The 20258-nt window shown below is 38.2% G+C and overlaps 1 protein-coding gene across 3 annotated transcripts in view; it reads right to left on the reverse strand.

Moving 5' to 3' along the window:
* Nucleotides 1–20258, reverse strand: part of EML4 (EMAP like 4) — a 165168-nt gene that overhangs the window by 60561 nt on the left and 84349 nt on the right. For all 3 annotated transcript variants that reach the window (XM_076334466.1, XM_076334467.1, XM_076334465.1), the window contains exons 2-3: nucleotides 13905–14087; nucleotides 2521–2650 (exon numbers count right to left, since the gene is read on the reverse strand). In XM_076334466.1, coding sequence (XP_076190581.1) covers nucleotides 2521–2650; nucleotides 13905–14087 — 313 coding nt within the window. The remainder of the gene's footprint in view (nucleotides 1–2520; nucleotides 2651–13904; nucleotides 14088–20258) is intronic.

Consider the following 20258-nt stretch of genomic DNA (forward strand, 5'->3'; position numbering starts at 1 on the left):
TCATCTGCAGTACGAAGTACAAACCTGTTTCCAACTCCAGTGATAATAGAAGGTATGCAGCATGTTTTTTGTTCTAAAGTGTTTTGACACCTCTATCACAAGTCAGTTCCAGACTACAGGGCTGAAATTTTCCCAACATGTACATGACTTCATCTCTGTCAATGGGACATCATCTACCTGTCATTCGTGGTACATTCCTGGGCTCTGGTTTTAGCAAGAGCTGATATTTTAGCATACCTATGTTGAAATGAGATGTGCTGCTGCTGTGCAGCTACTGAGCTTCAGATCACCTCCATGATCTCAGTGTTCAAGTTGGTAGAACAAGGATTAAACAGTCCAGGAAATTAAACAGAAGAAATTCTCCGAGATGGCAGGTCTACAGAGGCCAGAGCCCCAGAAATGTACAGTATTAAGACTGCACAAAATACAGACACTAAACTTCAACAATAACAGCTTGGACACAAGTAGGCCTTCTGTTATTTGTGACTAGATGTATGGCTACATATATTTAGAGCATGAAAAGCTATAGGCAGGTTATGGGGGCTGTTTGGTAACTAAAATGTAATTCTACATCAACAGATGACCATGTCCACCTGCTGCACCAGTTCAACCTCCAGCCTGAAGAAAAGCCTGAACAAGTTGGGGTGAAGCATCCCACGACCAGTGATATTCTCCTTTGGCCTCCCTCCTTTTCAACTGTGACAAGGATGTTAGAAATAGACACGTTTACCCAGACTTTAAGGAAATGGGACTACTATTGACATTCACTTATGTCTCCTACTAGAAACACTATTTGGTACTGAACAGTTTTGCTGTTGTTAAAAAAAACACAACCACAAAGCCTGAGATTTTACATTTTCTTTCACCTTTCTTGAGCTGGTAATTTTACAAAAGGATAAGTCTATTTTCTACCAAATGCCAAACAAATTTCATGCAAGAGTGTATAAAGACAGAGGAGCGAAAGGAACTGCTGGAAAGGTAACTAAAGAGAGGACTTAAGCCTTCCTAAAACAAGCCTTGAAGAAGGTAGTCGCGTATCTTCAGATGCATTGGAAGCACCAAAACCTCCCCTGGACAGTAATTTGGGTGCCTGGGGAGAGCTGCCCTCTGCATAGTAAGGCTTTCCTCTTTTGGCCTCTCCAGGTCTCCTTTTAAAGACCTTAACCCACATGAAAGGGATGCCAACCACTCCACTCTGCTCTTCTTCTGCAGTCAAGTGATGAGCAGCCCATGAATCAAGAAGGTGATTCAGCGCAAACACAAGCTGAACACCACAGGAACTGGACTGGCTCTCTTCAAAGTGCCAAGAGCCACAGGGGTAAGATTAATGGAAACGTGCTAACTAAGAAATACCTTCCTGCAGGAATGTCTTTTGTTCCAGTGCCTGTCACATGAGCAGATAGAGACAAACAGTGATCACTTTCTGATTTATTGTTGAAAATTAAACATAAGGACTCAATAAAAAGACAGACATGCAATGCTACACAATGGAGAAGAGTGAAGAGCAGGGCATTACCCTTGCTTTCCAAATTCCAAAGGGCACTAAAGCTTTTTCTGGTTTGTTCTCATACAGTTTATATTTGCATACAGCATTTTTATTCCCTGAAGTATGTAATTTCCCTGTCTTGTTGTATAGCACAGGATTTACATCCACACTAGAAGATAAACCAGCCACTGGAGTTACCAGAGTACTCTACAGAGGCCAAGAATTTGTTCACATAATTTACCACAGTTGCACATTAGAGTATTCTCTGTCCTGTGGCTGTATCTGGCAGCCTGTTCTTCCCAACAAATAGGAATAGGTGCAAAACCTATTGATTAAAGCAGCCATGTAATACTATCTAACAGACCCACAGAAGACAGTATACAAACACTTTGTTTACTGTGTGCAGCTAAAACCATTACATGGAGGGAAAAAAGCTATGGTTTGGTGCTTAGCTCAATTAACTTACAAATACTCAAGCAGTGTTATTTCTACACATTTGAGATCTGATACAGACATTCCTTGTAAAGACTAAGTAGCCATATTTTGGGTTAAGATTTTCAACACAAAAATGTAAACTTTTATCTTACACAATTCACTATTGTTTCATAGCTATTTGCTATTGCCTACTATTTACACTCCAGACAATGGAGTCAGTTTTGTCCTTTAATTTCCTTGAAAATAAAGATGCAGATGAATACCAGAAGGAAAAATTTTCCATTTGCACTGGAAGTACATTTGCCCGTCCTGTCCCTTAGTGAGAATGCATTTTGGACACTATAGAAATATTCTCCATTTATGAATTCTTTTTAGAACCCTGCTGTAAGCAGCCCAACAACATGGTACATCTCCAAAGTTTATTTGTGCCTTACTAGACTTCAGGAAGCTCTACTGAAGGTCATGCAGAGGTAAAAATCAAACTCTCGCTCGGGGGGTGGGGGATGGTTTTTTGTTTGTGGTTTTTGTGGTGTGTCCCCGTGTCGTGTCCCCCCCCCAAAAAAAAAAAAAAAATTTCAGTTTTAATAACAAGTCGGTACCTTTTTGCAGCAGATGAAAGAGTTTCTTTTCTGACAACAGAAACAGAGGAACTGTGGCTTGTTTTCCTGCTTCCTGTACTCCCGTTAGTTATACAGGACATCGAGATAGCTTCTCGGAGGCTTGGCTGACCTAGAGAAAAAAAAAAAGAATATTGAAGAACACAAGGTTTTACAGCTGTATCCAAAGATCCATCTGAAAAACCAAAAGCTCTCAGATGTGAACCTGGTATCACACAGCAGCAGCTGCAGCACCCAGGACAACCATCTAGCCTATATCCAGTGACATAAATTCATGAAAGCCTTAACCCAGGCAGCTGGAGACGGGAGACCTAGGACACTAAGGCAAGAATACGCTCTGATAAGGGTCAGCTTCTCTACTGCCATGCTGCCAGCAAATTCAGCGACATGCCACATCTCTTTCCGGTTGTGATTCACAGGGAGAATTATAGATTACGGCTAGCTTTGGGAAGCTGGTAGCTCCAACAGCTGTGGGACAGCAGATCTGATTATTTCAACTCTGTTGTTCAAAACCATCACAGCTCAGATAATACCACATGAGCTTTGTTGCTTTCAATTTGTTTGTTTTTTTCCTAAAGTTCGAAGAAGTTGAAGACAGAAGCCCTCTCTATCCTGAAAAAATTATTAAGTTACTTAAGGGCTGGGATTCTAAGGATTCAAAAATCAAGTTTTTCAGCTTGTTTTCAGCTGCCCCTTCCATCTTAAAAAGGTATCGACCTTTGAGTATATGCACTATGGTATAGTTATTAAGTTTCTGATATAGTTTACTCCGTAGAACATCTGCCAAATCCAGTGAACATCACAGACTCCCTCCAGGGATGAATCAAGACTGTATATGTGAAGAAGGCTGTTGTCTGTCAGATGCCCACTTCACTCATTGCAGAAGTTTGAAACTATGCAGTGAATGTGGGAGGGGACTGCAAGGAAGACGGGGGGAGCGAAGGCTCTTCTATTTAAAGAGCTGAACGCTAGCCTGGCAATCGGCTCCCAGAGCCGCCTCTGCCACAGACCGTCAGTGAAATACAAGGCATTTTACTTGAACCTGACATTTCACCCTTTCCCACTAACTGCATGTCTCTCCTTTTTTGCGTGCCTATCTTATTTCTAAGGTCTTATTCAGAAAAGAGTTTTGCCCCCTCCTCCCCCCGAGTGCTAAACTTGTGCTTTTCCCCTCTGAAGCATTACATGCCCTGAAAAAATCCCCGGGCTAATCTCACATTAAGCATCCAAAAACCAGCGGTCACTTTTCATCCCATCTCCGTGCCACATCCCCATTTCACAAACAGCAAGTTGTTACTGCATCTCATGGGGTCGTGATGTCCAGCCACTCTGACTTCACCAACAAGCACGAAGGACATGACTGACAGGAAAATAACAGATCTGTGTTCACGGCAGGCTTGGAATAGTGTGAGATAGATAAGGCATGAGGCCATACACTGAAGATAAAAATGAGGAGTAAAAAAGCAGTTGGGGAGAATCGACTGCTCTGCGCACTGAGGGCAAACTCACACAGATGCATCACTTGAACAATACCAGCATTTGGCCCGTTTGTCACATCGCAGCTTTATCAGGCAGGCTGAGAGGCAAATTAATTCTTATTTTAAACAAGCGCTTTACATACGAGAGATACCCATCAAGGGAATATTAGATGTCAGAACTGTTTGGATGAAGGCAGAAATGGGCTGATCTGCGCTAACCATATACTGTTTCAAATGCACCAAGCAGCATGTGACCACATCTGAAATTCAGATCAGGAAAGCCAAAAGGAGCATGCAGAATATCCCAGGCAGAAATGAGAATAAAGGAAATCTGAAGAAAGTAAAGACACACTTAAATATAGAAACACCGTAAAGATCATTGTTGTTCTTCCTAAATTCTGCATAAATCAACTTAGTATAATTCCTTCCAACCGGTACTTCTTAGAGACCGTTTTATTTGCAACATACGCATTTGGAATACAGATATTATTTTAAAAGTTAATATACTGCACAAAACCTCTAAAGCTCAAGAGATTTTTACCCCCCTGTGTAACTTAGATGCAAGAACAAAAGCGCATGAGCTCAAAAAGCACTTTTAGTATTAGAAGCCTATAAATTAACTTCTTTTATTTTCAGTGACAAAGTAAATCATCTTCTTTGTGGAAATGCATAGTATCAAGGCCTATGATTTGCTCTTGAACTGCATATGACCTTAACATCTCCATCTGCTCATCGTAATAGATCAATGCCTCTCCAACCAGCGCTAGCGCGGCTTTCCAAAAATGTGAATCAGGAGACATAATAGCGGTAATTCTCAGTACAGTGGGGAAAGCATTCAGCGGAAAGTGTGAAGAACAGCAGTACTGCAGACAGGGTACAGGAACTTAATAAGATGGGGAAAAAAAAATTGCTCCGTTTTCTCAAGCAAGGAGCACATTGCTATTTTGTTCACTGATGGTATCTAGAATTCCCCCTACTAAGTATGAAAAGTGTTAGTTCCTGCTTACGTGCAATGACAAAACTGATGACAAATAAAACTGTACATGAGTGTATACTCATGACAGGAATGTGCTCTGCTCCACGCAATGATGAATGCAATAATTAAAAAAAAAGTATCCATATGGCAGTTTTTGGGTTATTTGTTTTTCAGTAAAGTGGATGTTGATGGTAGATCTGCAGAGTACTTCCTAATTTCAACAAGTGGCATGCAAAATTAAGTTTGAGATTAAGACTTTTGAATCAAAGTAAAAACAATTTTTGTAAAATTACTAACAATTACACATATCCCAGATCTCTTGAATCATTCATTTCTTGAAAAAGTGACCGAAACATTTGGACACAGACCAAAACATCAAGATCTAGGAAAAACGGCATTGACAGATTTTTTTCAAGTGTCAAAAATATATCAGGCTTTCTTACACTCCAGAATCTTGGTCAGTCACAGTTGAGTGTGCCATACTCAATGTGCAATAAAATGTAAAAAACAACAAAAACAATGAAACACACACACACACAAAATAAAACAAACAAAAAAACCCCAAAAATCCCAAACCCAATACCCCTAAGAAACAATCCCCCTTCCAGGCTCTCTATATATTCCATTTTAATTAGATATTCAAAAGTGACCTTTAGAATACCTATTTTTAAAGGGAAAACAAATTAAAAATTCAACTAATCTGCAATTATATGTAAAGAAAATGCATTTAAATTTTAAGCCATGAGAAGGAAGGGCAAGTTTAAGCCCTGTGCACATCCCAGGCAGTGGAGCAGTGAAGCCTGGCTGCCCACAGGGTCAGAGACACACAACCAGGCTCTTCCCAGCCAGGTCAGAAGCCCAGGGAAGCTGACACACTGGTCCCAAACCATGCAGCTCTCTTCATGACTTTTAACCAGGGCATCTCTAGAGTCAAAAGATGTCAAAAATTAACAACGCTGTAACCTTCACTGCAGAGACAGCCCTTCAGCAGGGCTATAGCAGTTAAACAACTTTGCTTCAGAGACCTGGGAAATAACAAAGCAGCACAGGAGAACACAAATTCCAGATCAATAGACTAAAACAATCGAGTTCTCCCAGCACTCGGATTGCACATCTCTGCCAATATCATGTCATACGTCACCTGCTAGCATAAACAGTCTGAAATTTTTCAGACTGAATAGCACTCAGCTTTATCTGTTAGTTTGGAACAAAAGCCAGACATAAACTGAACATAAAATGAAAGCCAGTGTATGGTGACCAGGATTAAAGCCAAATTGTCAGAGATCAAAGTGGTAAAAAATGTCTTTTATGGATAATGGATTCATCTCTGTTCTGATAATTTTCATAGAATAGTATCTGTTGAGTTCAAAAGAAGCGTTTCATTAACATCTGTCAAGTATACAAGTGTGTGAATGAAAGATAAGTAGGATTAGAAAAAACAGACCACAATAAACCAAGAATCTATTTCCAACTCTATCAGCCTTGATTAGCTAACTGGGAAAAAACTGAAGCCAAGCTTTAAGAGGCAGTCGTAAGTTTTAAAAATGTGTGTCCTGTGATAACATGATAGCTTTTCTTTCCAAACATACGTATAAGGTACTAGACCTGAGGTTCAGTTAGTAATTCACTTCTTTTTCCCAAACCCAAAAGTTAGGTTTTTATGTTAAAATATAGTTTATTATGTTATTACTTGTGTTAACTGGAACAACGATTTGCTTAATCTTTGTATTTGCTCATATCCTGACAGGTAAACTGCCTTTCTTCCAAAGAAAAACCAAACCCTTCTTTTTCTTCTTCAGGTAATTTCAATTTAAAGTAAGTTAGCTACAGCTACATTAAAATAACTTCTCAGGACACTTCGTTCAAGTGGATTTAAAACAAAAAGCTCAACAAACTACGTGTTACGAAAAAAAGGATTTACTTATACTGATTTTTTTTTTTTTTTTTAACAATAAGGTATACAATATCCATGTCCTCCAACAACCTTAGAATACTTCATTCTCAGCTAAACTTGACAAAGATTTCTGTATTTCAAATATATTACATGCCTTGGGGTTTTGAGTGAATAAAACTGGTGGCTTGAAGGACTGAAACCCAATTTAGTACTCTTACTAAAGCAGCATACAGTGTGTGTTCAACCACACTATTAGTCACCAGAGAACACAGACAGGTGAGCCGCACTGAAATAGTTCTAAGTGTAGCAGAACATAAGATTTTATCTGCACTTCCTTCCTAAAATAAAGACATCAAAAATGAACCAGAAATTATGACAAATCCTAAACTTACTTCAAGATGTTATAATAAATTGTACCAAAGCTGTTTCAAAGGATGTGAAGTCCCTCAGTCATGGAAGATGCTGGCAAAGAAATAGCTTAGGAACACTAAAACTTTTTTCAAAAAGAGTACTGTATTCTGAAGGGTAGGGGAAAATTTGCTTCAGCAGTTTGTTTTATTCAACTACTTCACTTACGTAGTAAGAGTCAAATTCTGATTGAGACTTCTTAAGCAGAAAAAAATGTTCTCTTCTGTCACATGAACAAATGTTACTAGTTCTCAAATAAAGACTAATATTAATCAGGAAAAAATAATTCAGTTCACTACCTATGGGTTATACTTCATCTTGTTTAATAATCCAATTTTAAGACAAAATTAAGTTTTGACAAACTTTATTATTCTTACAACAATTATATCTAGCTGAAAAAAATCAGATGCTTTTTATACTTTTTTTATTGAAGCCAAATTTCACAAATCTCAACTGACAATTGGCTATTAAACATACATTATTTGTCATTTCCTATTAAAAGGAAAAAACCTGTCTGAATAGAAGCATGTTAATATGCAACAGTTCGGGAATGTATAGCTAATGCATAAACAACTTGAGATGCAAATGAATCTCTCCCAATAGGTACATAAATTAACTACAATGTTAAGAATAATTAAATATTTATTTAGAGATTTCCTACAAAATTTTTATAGCTAGTGACTTAACCTGTTAATGCATACATTTCTAACTATAACTGATCCTCCCAGAGACATAAAACTAGTTTTTCAGGTGTTATGCTCCTAAGAGTCTAGGGGAGCCATGCCCCTGCTCTGACACTCGGCTCTTTGTGCAGGCATTTTAAAACCTACTACCCAGGGAAACCGAAGACTTCTTTGGCATGGAACAGCCAATTACTTATTTAAACCACACAGCCCTTTTCCTCCTCCCTCCCTCCCATCTTATTATTTTGCTATACTTTCCCAGAGACACCATCTACTTCCTCAACCAATTTCCAAATGAGCTATATAAGCAGAGAAAATAAAATTTTAACTATGGTAATCTGAAACAATTTGATACACTCTGGCAAACAGCGATGAAAGAGCTACACAAGTGTTACAAACAAGCAGGTTTTGTTTCAAAAAGTTAGTGGCACAATTTAACTCTTCCAAGATTGCAATTCTTAGTTTGAGAAGCATCGTGGAGAACAGCAAAATACTGCTCAGGAGAATTTGCCCACACTGTTCTAAAAAAAGCATACAAATGCACAAAACATATCCAAAACTGTAGGAAGCATATGGAAAACAAATAAGCACACTTATCACCACAACTGAAAACCACTCCGCTACAATGCTCTGAATATCTTCTCCAATGAACAAGATCATTAGGTTACAGAAGTTAAAAAAAATTGAACTTTCTTCTTCTTAAAGTTCTCTTTCCTTAAACTTGGTTTAGCTGGTTAGTCACCCTTAGTTCATTAATGCCCCCTAGATCCAAATTCTTTGAATAAAGGAAAATATATGAGGAACATCAAGAACAGTAAGTATAATGGAAGAAAAGGAAAATATTAAAGACGACAGAGGAGAAGATAGAAAAAATTGGGGAAGAAACGCAGAAAAAAATAATTTTAATGCAGAAAGAACAGATGGCACTAAAACCAATTCCTGGAAAATCCATTAAGACCTCAAGAGTATCATTATTTGTTATGTGAGCATACAGCCTGCAGACTTCAATTGGACTACTCCCATGAGTAAAATGACACACGTACAAGCTTGCCAGGTTAGTTTTAACATCATGGATAAGAGCCTATATCCTCCCTCTACCATAAGCATTTTCCTATCTACGCTTCTATTTTCTGTTCCTTTAACATTTACTGATTAGACAACATAAACACGTACCCAGTTATTAGAACAATTCTGCACATGAGAATGTGTTAAGACTAAAACCACAAATGCAAGTCTATCTTATGCTTTCATTAATGAAGCTTGCCGAACACCTGAAGTCAATTTTTGTTAGTATAAAACAAAATGACTTAACATTATTGAAATGAAACCATTGTTGAGATAAGGTAAAAATTACATCTGAAGTGCTTTGCTTACATTAGTGCAATGAGATGGAATTTGATGCAAGACACCATGTAGGATTTTTCCTACTGAAGAGACACACTGTTTCACATGAGAGAAGGGAGCAGGGAAGCAAGGAAAAGTCTTCAGGTTCCTATTATAAAAATCCACTGCACAAAGGGGACAAAAAAAAACCCAAACAAACTGCATTTCCAGTACATAGCTGCTTTTGCAGGTCCCCAAGATCACTGCTTTAAGTAAAATAAATACCCCTCAGTCTGCCAGCCTGCACTGTCATGCGAGACCCTCTCTGCAAACTGCCATCCACTGCTTCAATTTCACTTTGTGAGTTGAATTCGCATATGAGTTACTTGATAGCAATTCTTGTCCAAGCAACAGGAAATGTTCCTCCAAAAGTTTAACCTGTGACAAGCCTCCTCATCACTTCCGAGTCCAGAAGAAGGACATGAACTCTTTTTTTCTCTCTACGGGCAGACATCAGATGTATTTCCTGGTAGATGGCCACTTTTTCAGGCAAGGGCTCATACCCCAGTGATATGATTAGTCTGAGATATTTTACTGGTGCCATTGTGTGCCACAAAATTGTCTCCACACCCAGAGCCTGAGGGATGAATTCTCCTGTTACACACATTTTGACACCCTGGAAGATTTTAATAGGTTTACCAGGCACCAGCTGTGAGCCAATCTATCTTGCTGGCAGCTGCAAGTACCAGACTGCTTTATGCTTTCCTTTTCTTCAGTGTCCAGGTAATCTTTGTTTTTGGAACTTTTTGGGAATGTTAACAGCATCAATCATGCATCAACAGCAGAGACATGTGGCAACAAGAGCGCAGAGCTGCCAAAAGCAAAGAACTTCTCACCAAAGAAATTCTTCTTACCAAGCCATCTATTAAAAAAGAGAGAGAGAGAGAAAGAAAGATAGAAAAAAAAGGAGAAAAAACCCACAAACGCACCCACACACTACAATCCCCCCAAACCCTGTAGGTGCTGGGGACCTATTCCCTAGTCAAGGCTCTTTCACATTTCTAATCCTCAACACCATTTTTTGACCTGGTAATTTCTCCTTTGTGTAGTTATTCTTAGCTGTATGCAGAGATGGAGAAGTACTATCATAGCCTTTTTATTTTGAAAATATTTTCTCTATTTAGAATGAATGACTTTGCATTGAGAAACACTAAAGAGGAAAACAAGCCACATGCGAAGACTCCCCGTCTGCTTTTCACTGTGCAGTAACAGACAAGTACTAATGCTGTTGCAATCCCTACTAGAGGTATTTCCCTCATACAGTATCTCCATTTCATGCTTTATTAGGAGGCATTAAGGTGGCTAAAAAAAAAATCTCACCCTTTAGCTTATCTCATACAGTTTGTAAATCACCTATCCCTGTATGAAGAGCAGCTTGCTTCTGAGGCAGGAACAGACAGACAAAATCATAGGTAGCAACCTCCTGACTGATAGCCCATACGTTAGAAATAAAAATGTACCCATGCCCATGAATTTTCTCACTGAAGGCTGGACTAAGTTCAAAATAAGCATGCAACAGAAATGTAGGGAAAAAGAAAAACAAAGACTACACGGATAATGCAAAAAATTTTAGCTTCAGCTGTGGTCGATTCAATCTGTCAATCTAAAATAAAGGGATAAGAAAAATAAGAATAGAATTAGCTCACCAGATATGCAATGCAGACAAACTAACACAAAGCATGAAAAGATCTCTTTTTGCATTAAGTTGGGCCATCAACTTCAGAATGAGAAAAATCAGTGAAAAAGTGATCAGGATTTGTCCCTTTCAGCATGATTCACAGTCTGTTCACACAACTTATTTTTAGCCTATGAAAAACCTCTCTTCAAAGACACTACTGAGGTGGCAACAAGAAAAAAAATGGAGAGGTTTTAGAAAACTCATTTCAGCACCAAGTAGGAAAGACTCCTTCAAACTAGGTTAGACATTGTCTCTTACTCAGATTAAAACTCGTTTGATGGAAAGATTCAAGTTGGCTTTTTCCAGTACTATGATTCTTGTAAGTTCAGTTTATTTTAAAAGTATTTATCTCACTGTGTTGCCATACTTCAAATTAAACACATCTCTCTCAATGTATTCAGAAATATATACACACCTATTCTCTTTGTTCATTATTTATGTCAGCATGTATCTAAGGGCTGCTGTAGAGACAAATACTTCTGTGAATCAAAGCCTCAACTTTTTTTTTTAAAGAAAACCTACCTATACTATTTACCACGAAACTGCAACTGTTATAATGCAGAAACCAGATTCTTGACAGGATCACGCACACCAAAAAGTTTTGGAGGAATACAATTATCTTTGCAGCAACTATGACTTGACTAGTAAAAGCCTGTTATGTACCCATAAAATACTTCAAAGAAAAATTAACAATTACTTCCTTGAGTATTATTTTTGTATGACAATTCAGATCTTCTGACAATCCTACTCATGCGCAAAAAGAATACATTTCTCTTTGTTAAAACATTTCGAGAGTTCTTTATCTATTGAATGAACTTAAAATACAGAAATCAAAAGTAGAACAAAAGGTATTGCAAAAAGCTAGGTACGAACTTGTTTTGAAATATTTATTAAACTATTGATGTTTAAGTTTAAATCAATATTAATCTCAAGCTCATTCTTCAAGTCTAATTTTAGACTTGTACAAAATTCCAGTGACTGTATGTGAACATTTTCTTTTGTGACATCTTTATACCATCTATATGCAGCTGATTTCATGATAAACACTGAAGTTAATGTGTTGTCTGGTGGTATTAGGTAACTGAACACAATGGGGACACATCCACCACAAATCAAATACAGTGCCAATCAGTCATAACTCATTTGAGTTCAATGTATTAGCTCATATGTGTACACCTCTGCCCCGCCCCCATCTCTTTCTTCACAGTTACATGCTGTTGTCGTCAGTTGGTAGAGATGTAATAGGACAAAGCTGAAGATATTTAGATATTCCATCAATTCACCTGGAGAACTCAGAGTAGCCCCAGGACCCCCAGAGTCCCAATAAGGAGATGGCCCCAAGGCATTCTGCAAAACACAGCAAGCTTGCCCTGCCTGCGCACAGTTTGCTGGGTATTAGACAGCTCCAAGCCAAAGGTCTTTAGCCATGTTTGTGCGTATCGCAGCTCATCTGCATTTAAATGGGAAGAATAAGGTGCTATGTCACACGCATTTTGCCCACAGTTTTCAACTTGGACATTTTCTTTTTGTCATAATGGACGGCAGACAGCAAAGAGTGATTTAGTTGAAATACTTGCTAGAGCTCCATTTACACAGAGTTAGAGAAGGAAGTCTCAATCTTGATGAGACCAGAGATGCATATCGGGTAGATAAAAGCTGCATTTATAAGCAGGGATGACAACAGTCTACCACTTAGCAAGCAAGAGAGAATGGCAGGATTCAGAGCCCAAGCCAATTAAGCATCATCACTTCCTTCCATCTGGCAGAGAGACTGCAAAAACACTTAATTAAGGAATTTGATCTCTCTGCCACATCTAAAATAATTCAAACTTTCAGCATTTTCAGCTTTTGCATTTTCAGCCTGTATAATGCAGGCACCCAAACAAACATAGGCTATAATGTGTCAGTTCAGTGTTCTACTGGCGTTGGTGTAACGAGTGTACTTCAAGGCAGAAGTACAGGGACTGAGCCCAGAAAACTCTGTGCTGCATGGTTTGATGGGGATACATGCATTTATGGTGAATTAGAACTGTGAATTATCCGAAATATGACCTAAAGTTTTATTTAATTAGAGGCTTAATATGTACCACAAACATACGTAGCTGTAGTTCTCTCTGAATACACAATTTTAAGTTGGAGTAAATTCAAATAACGTGATTCAAATAGTTGTCCAGAATAGAAAAGAAAATGTTCATGGGGAAAAAAAAGTATGTAAAAATTAGCGCAAACAGCATCTAGTTTCTTTATTTTTAAACAATCCTACATATTTCAAAGTTACAATGTAAAAGTTACTAGCCACTAGGCAAAAGAGATATCGTTGATTGGCTACATGGCCACTTCTTACAAGAAACCTACTGGTGATGAGTTATCTCTGTAGATGAACAAGAATTAACTATATTCAGAAAACCTCCTTATTTGGTGGCAATGTGTTTGGGGTTTTTTTTGTTTAGTTTTGTTTTGTTTTTTAATTTAGGAGCAGGGGGAAACGTAGCCTCTAATACACCCCTTCAGCTGAGTAACTTCGAGGTGAAGTCAAACCTGAGGCTCAGAGCTGCTCATAAGCCCCAGAACCTGCCCAGAAGTGGCAGGTTAAAGACCGCGGCTGTAAAGCATTTCACCATTTAAATTAAAAGAGGAACCTTTTAACAAGAAGTAAGGTAAATTTTCAGGGGTGCTAAGTGCATAAAAATGTTAGCAAACAGAAAAATTAATAAGCATATTTCCGATATCTATTAGCCATATACTATAATGCCACTCTTAAAACCTGCCTTTCCAAATGAGACAAGGAAAAAAGAAATGATCAATGGAGAACATTCTAAATTACAACATTCTGACTCTAGAAAGAATTTACCAAGTATGGACCTACCTTTACTTGGTGCTGATTTTCTCACAGAAGCTACATGGTCTTCAGAGATAGCAAGACGCCTTAGCACATCAGCCAACGCTGCTTTTAGCACAGTGATTTCATCTTCTTGTTGCTGTACTCTCAGCTCCAGGGCTGAAAGACGGTCCTGGACATCAGACGTGCTCGCAGCTGAGATGCTGTCATCTGTGCAGTGGGAAAACAGAGTAGAAAGAGGCATCTAACTGTTTTGTTCTAAACTAAAAGCCACAGAAAGAAGCATGTACAGCATGAGTATGTCCGTCCCATCATTTTGAAATACTGAAGACGTTCAAACATGTTCAGGCAAAGAAGGAATGGATATTATGTTAAACGTATCAAATTAATGCTTCAAGACAGAAACGTTACTAGTCATTAGCTAAGACAGAAGGCTTAAGGAGGAAGAGGAAATGTGTTTTCTGTTAAAATAGTGTAGAAAGAAAAACACGCTTACCAGTAGAAGGAAGACTGAAATTAAGCTTATTCAAATAGCCAACTGAATTAACTAAAAAGGTATAAAATTGTGGACAAATTTCACAATATTTTTTTTGGAACTGTTGAAGAGTTTTAAATGTGATCCTTAATTTTAAAGCAAGATGTAAAGTTTAAAAAAAAAATAAATCTGCAGTTGAACATACAAGTATTGCTAGCCATGACCTAATTGCATCAAGTGGCAATCTCAATTTAAATCATCTAGATCAGAGTTCTTAACTCCAATTCCTTCTCTCTAACTTTTTTCACATCACCACCCTGCATGTGCCAAAAAAATATACGACATTATAACATTTGGCCTGAAGTGAACAGAAAATAAATACGCTACAAAAAGGTTCCAAAAATCTGTATGGCCACACAGAGATAGATTAGCATTGAAGGCATAATCCAGCCAAACCTATTCTTCAGTGGTAAAAAGGAAATTACAGCTTCTGCATACTCCTTGCCTTTGACAGTTCTTTGCATTATTTCTGCCAAGCCAAAATAACACATAACAGATTTTTGCATTTGGCTGTTCCAACAAATCACAGGCCAACTGCTAAAAAAGACCCATAAAAGAATATGTTGCTCAATCACAAGGTACCAAATACCTTATCCATTCTGATTTACTAAAAACTCAGGAAGGAACTTCTAATACAGGTTTACAAAATTTACCTGTATTATACAAACAGACAGAATGAGTCCATATTCCATGAAATATATACAAACAGCAAATTTACACGTAAGGGTAAATAGCTGGATATTATTACTGCAATTATATACAATCTAAACTTTAGTTCACCAATCTTATGAAGACATACCAAGGGAAAAAAAAGTTAATATAAGCCATGATCCTAAAACTCTATTTTTCACTAAAAAAGCCTTAGTCTTTGAAATACTTGCATAAGGGCACTTTTAAAATAAATGTAAGCAAAAGAAACACTGGGCCAAACCCCTCCAATGAATTAAATATGAAAGAAATTAAGGAGTTTAATGCCAACTTCCATTCAGTTAAAACATGATACTCACTACTCAAGGAGCAAGAATTAAACCAACTGAAATAAAGAATCACAATAATACTTTCACAAAACTAACAAAATTCGTACAAGGAATTAGTAAAACAAACTAATATTAGTAGTGAAATGTATTCACAATTATTATTAAACTGAAAAGAACAGTTAAAATTACATTGATAAAACAACTCCTACAAAAAGACAGTTTTGCATATTGATTTAATTCACTGTTTGGTTAAACCAAAAGCAGAAGTATATCACTTCATGGTTAATACTGTATTCATTCAGGCTAGTAAATAAGAAGAACTGCAGGGGAATTAATAAGGCAGGTAATCAGACAGATCCGGAGACAGCAGATCAGAACAACTCTGAACAAAATGCCTTTAATGTTATCAGCCATAACTGTACCTCCCATATGCAGAGAAGTTATTTTAACGACTCTACAGCCCAGTATACCCGATGCTCTCTCAATAGTACTTTACAAATCCAGACCAGGGACAGCTACCCCAAGTTGGGAAGGACTGTGTAAGATTCTTTTATTAAACCTCCCATTTTCAAAACATAACCTCCCATCTGTTTTAAGGAGCTAGTAAAAGTTCCTACAAGCACACGTACCTATGCAGCATATCAAAAGGAACTAAGGTAAATTTACATAAATTCATTCATGAAGAAAAGTTTTTACTTTAGGGAAGTAAGTGGACCGAAAGAAGTACCATATAATTCCTACTTTTGCTATCCTTACAATATTAGCCTTTAAATATATGCAGTGGACCAGCCAAAATGAACATTGCAGAAAACAGTGACAATTATTTTCAAAATATTATGATCTTTATATCTCATCTTACATTGGAATGGCAGTCTAAACACAGAAGAGAGAAGTTTGACATTTCCTTAAAAAAGAAGGGGGGGGGGGAGGAAAGCTTAATTTTTTCCTTTTTTGTCTGCCAAAGCCTTCCATTAATGAACTATTAAAAGGTCTTATAATGGATAAATTCTGGATAAATTCCCAGGCCATATAAATATACAGATTACTATAAAACATTTGTAAAAGGAGTAAGTAGCTATGTCAAATCATCATTTTAGAAGCCAGACATTACTGTGTCCCCTGCGTGGAGTCCAAATTATAGTAATTACCAAACCAGGAAAGGCTCCACTGTTGGTCGATCTCTCCAATGAGCACAGAGGCAAGCACTCTACCAGAGCGCTGGCTGTGTGACATGGGCATCTTTTTTCCCACCGACTACTAACATTGACTAGACTCCTTCTGCTGCAAAAAAAGCACCCCAAAAAAGGGACACATTAGATGGCTCCTGCAGCTCCCAAAGCCACAGTTATGTCACTAACTTCAAAGGGGAACAGGAGAGCAAATGTTTCTGCCCTGTAAGGGTGAGCTGCAATGCTTTTACCTCCTCAACATATCAAATGAGATGGTAGAGGAGTTGGCCAATGTTCACCTCTGTGACCTATGCTATGGAGGCTTAACCCCTAGACATGGCATGGAGAGGCAGAAGGACCCTCAAACTCAACTTCATCGCAACAGCTTCTCAGAGGTCGTAGCTGTATAAAGGGGGCATGCCAAGAAGGTTAAGCCATTTAGCTGATTCAAAAATAGGCAAAGCAATGGGTTACGTATGTACAATGGGAGAAAAGAAGTTTCAAACCACCAGCGGCTGCTTTGCATTGCCGAGAGGGCATATGAGAGACAGCGACTGAAAGAAGTTGGATAGCAAGAAGATCACTAGGAAATCAAGAATATTTTGGTTGATCAAAGAACACAGTAGCACACTGGGAAGACATTTTATTGTTCTTTACCACTCTACAGAAGCAGCATCTGTCTCAAGTGATGACAATCATATATTACCCTGGCAACTATTAGAGAATTAAAGTGAATGATTCCCAACCCAAATACCTCACCCATGACAGCAAATATTCAACTGAACTCCAACATGCCCTTCTTGGCAGTGTTTTTAAAAGTAAGTCAACTAGGGGATTAGCTTAAAAGAAGATGCCTTGAAAGTAAACACAACTGCAATCCTTGACAAATCTGCACAATGCAAAACTATACTTCTTTTTTTCACAGAAGTTTTCAAAATCTCTTCCAGATTTCTTCTTCCATTAAAAATACATTCTTATAATCTAAATAACTACTTCAAAAGAAGTTCAAACAAAAAGCTTCCTTCAAGGGCATGCCCTTCCCCCTTCAGAGGGGAAAGAGCTCTTATGCAAGTACAAAGTCAGTCACTTACGAAGCAGAAGTCCATCTCCTCCCTTCCTCTCCTCCCACTCCTAAACATCTGGCCTTTCCCTCGTGCTGTCTCAGACATCTATCCAGGCCTTCCATGAGCCACTCTTAATTTACTAAACCAGAGGGAGGTTTATTTAGTTAGTTATTTAAAGAGGGAAACCAGATTAGGGAATATAGCAAGAAATTTGTAAGTGCAATTGACTATCGATTCATTCACTTAATTCATTTTAAAAAGACCTTTTTAGTTATGCGGTTATTTTTATTATAACCAAATAGCATCGCTTCTGATGTGTTGGTCATGTTTCCCAAGCTGTCCATGACCTATGCCTTCAAGAGAACCACTCAGAACAAGATCCATTGTGAAAAAAGCACCATCTGCAGTGCTCGCTGGTAGTAGTGAGGAGACATCCACACAGATGTGGATCTAAGGTCCTTCAATCTTAAAAAGTCATTTAAGATAAGAGTATTGGTACTCAAATGGCAGCAAAGACATGCCAGGCCTAAACATATGGTACTGTAACTTTCAAAATAGTATGTCTTGTTATTTTATCATAGTTCACTAGTTTGATATTTGATTTTAGCCATTAAACTTTAATTCTTCCCCTCCTTTTGGAGTAAGCAGGGATGTATGGGATGCTTGTATTCAGTACTCATGAGACATCTGAATGACCCTAAAAATTAGGGTTCGTTTTTCACAGCCAACTAACAGCATTGAACAGATGCATTACGTTGTATGGGACTCGTCACAGGCACATGCGTCAAACCACTCCCAGCAGACTGAACAAAGCAGCAGCTCAAACCGCCCCTTAGACTTTAGCCAGGAACTTCAAAAGAAGTATCCAGGACGTAGTGATGGTGCTTCACAAACCTCCCAACCCACGTATCACTCCTCTCCTCACACGTCACCAACCGGACACGTGACGATAACAGCATTTGGAAAGTATCGCCTTTCATCACTGACTGCCTAGGAGAAATTTGAACTGGCTGCATTAAAAAAAAAAAAAAAAAAGTCTCTTACTACTGAACCATCTTTCTGGGGCCCCTCAACAATTCCAGAGCATCCATTATCACTTCACGGAGTCAATTCCTCCCAGGCCCAACTAAACATAAGTAAGGGCTTCATTTTAGACATAAGCAACATTTCAGAAAAACAAATTCTACAAACTCCAGCACATGGAAATTTAAACCACAGGGTGGAAAATCCTACATTTTATCCAATAAGCCACACAAACCACAGATATTTTTAATCCCCTGCCTGCCAAGGCACCCACAGAGTTTTCTATGTTTTCCCCAGAGTGGTACGAGTCTTATTACAGAAATGCAACAGAAATTACTTGGACTGGTATAAAGGTCTGGCTGACAATTTCAGGAGATAATTGGCCCAAAAGAACCCTTTCTCAATAGGACTGTGATCTGTCCATGTGTGCAGGAAGGTACTTATTTGCACAACTTGCAATTTCTATTCTGAAGAGCAGTGAATAATTTGACTCTGAATAAGGCTTACATTTCCAGAGAGATAACTGACAAATTTGTTTTTCCAACCATGTTAAGTGAAAAAAAATTCTCTGCAGTTTTCTGCAGCTCACTTGTCTTAAGACTAGCTTATAAAAGGTGCTATAAAAGATCAGGAATTCTATTGCATATCTCTAATACATAATTCTCCTAAAAAAAAAAAAAAAAGTAGAATTAGACTCTACACTTTTGCCCACAGTATCTCCTTCACCTCCTCCAAAAGCCAGCACACACACAAATTATCTCGGTTTTGTAAGGGACGTGAGTCATGGAAGGAACATGAAAACAAGAATTAAAACACACAACACAAGTGTGGAAGATTAAAAAAGCTTCCCCTTCCTTCCCCCCACCCCCCCCCCGCCCCCGCAAACGATACTGTATTAACTTCTGATGTATCCCTAGAAGCTAGATCTGATGGCATGGAAGTGGAGTGGAATGGAAAATTGTCCCCCCAAGTTTTCCCTTCTTGCAAATGCAAGACTCTGGCCTTTAACACTCTGGATTACTCCACATATTTTTTACTTTCTTTCCTACTTTTTCATTCTCTCTCCCTAATTTCCTAATTTTTCCATTCAGAATTAAAAACAATGCACTGCTTGATCTCACATTAATTACTGGAGACAAAGGTAAAAACTCTTTCTGTACTTTCTTGTAGAACAGTAATGCAGATGCTTTGAGATGGGTATAGATAAGTCATTGACTGCAGGCAGTGGTCCCCAACTCACGGCTCTCAAATATGCGGCATTGTTAGTACTTCCAACACTAGCTAAGCCTTGTATTTTTCTCTTCCTCAGACATTTCATCAGGTTTTCAGGAAGAACGCATGTTGTCACACACCACTCATTTGCTCAGGGTTGATGCTGCACAAGGACCATCATGTTGAGAAAACTATCTTCCTTGTGCAGCTCATTAGATTGTTTAATGTTTCTTAGTCCAATCTCATTTTAGTCCCCTACATGCTAGTTAATAAAAAAAGACGTATTACTCTCCACTAGCCTTTCACAAGCCACTTTAAACAAAAGTCCACAGTAAGCAATAAGTTTATTTGCACAGATCCTACTGCAGAATCAGACCATAAAATGAGTGTGCAATGTCTAG

This window comes from Aptenodytes patagonicus, chromosome 3 (genome assembly GCF_965638725.1).
Source record: "Aptenodytes patagonicus chromosome 3, bAptPat1.pri.cur, whole genome shotgun sequence".
Classification (NCBI taxonomy): Eukaryota; Metazoa; Chordata; class Aves; order Sphenisciformes; family Spheniscidae; genus Aptenodytes; species Aptenodytes patagonicus.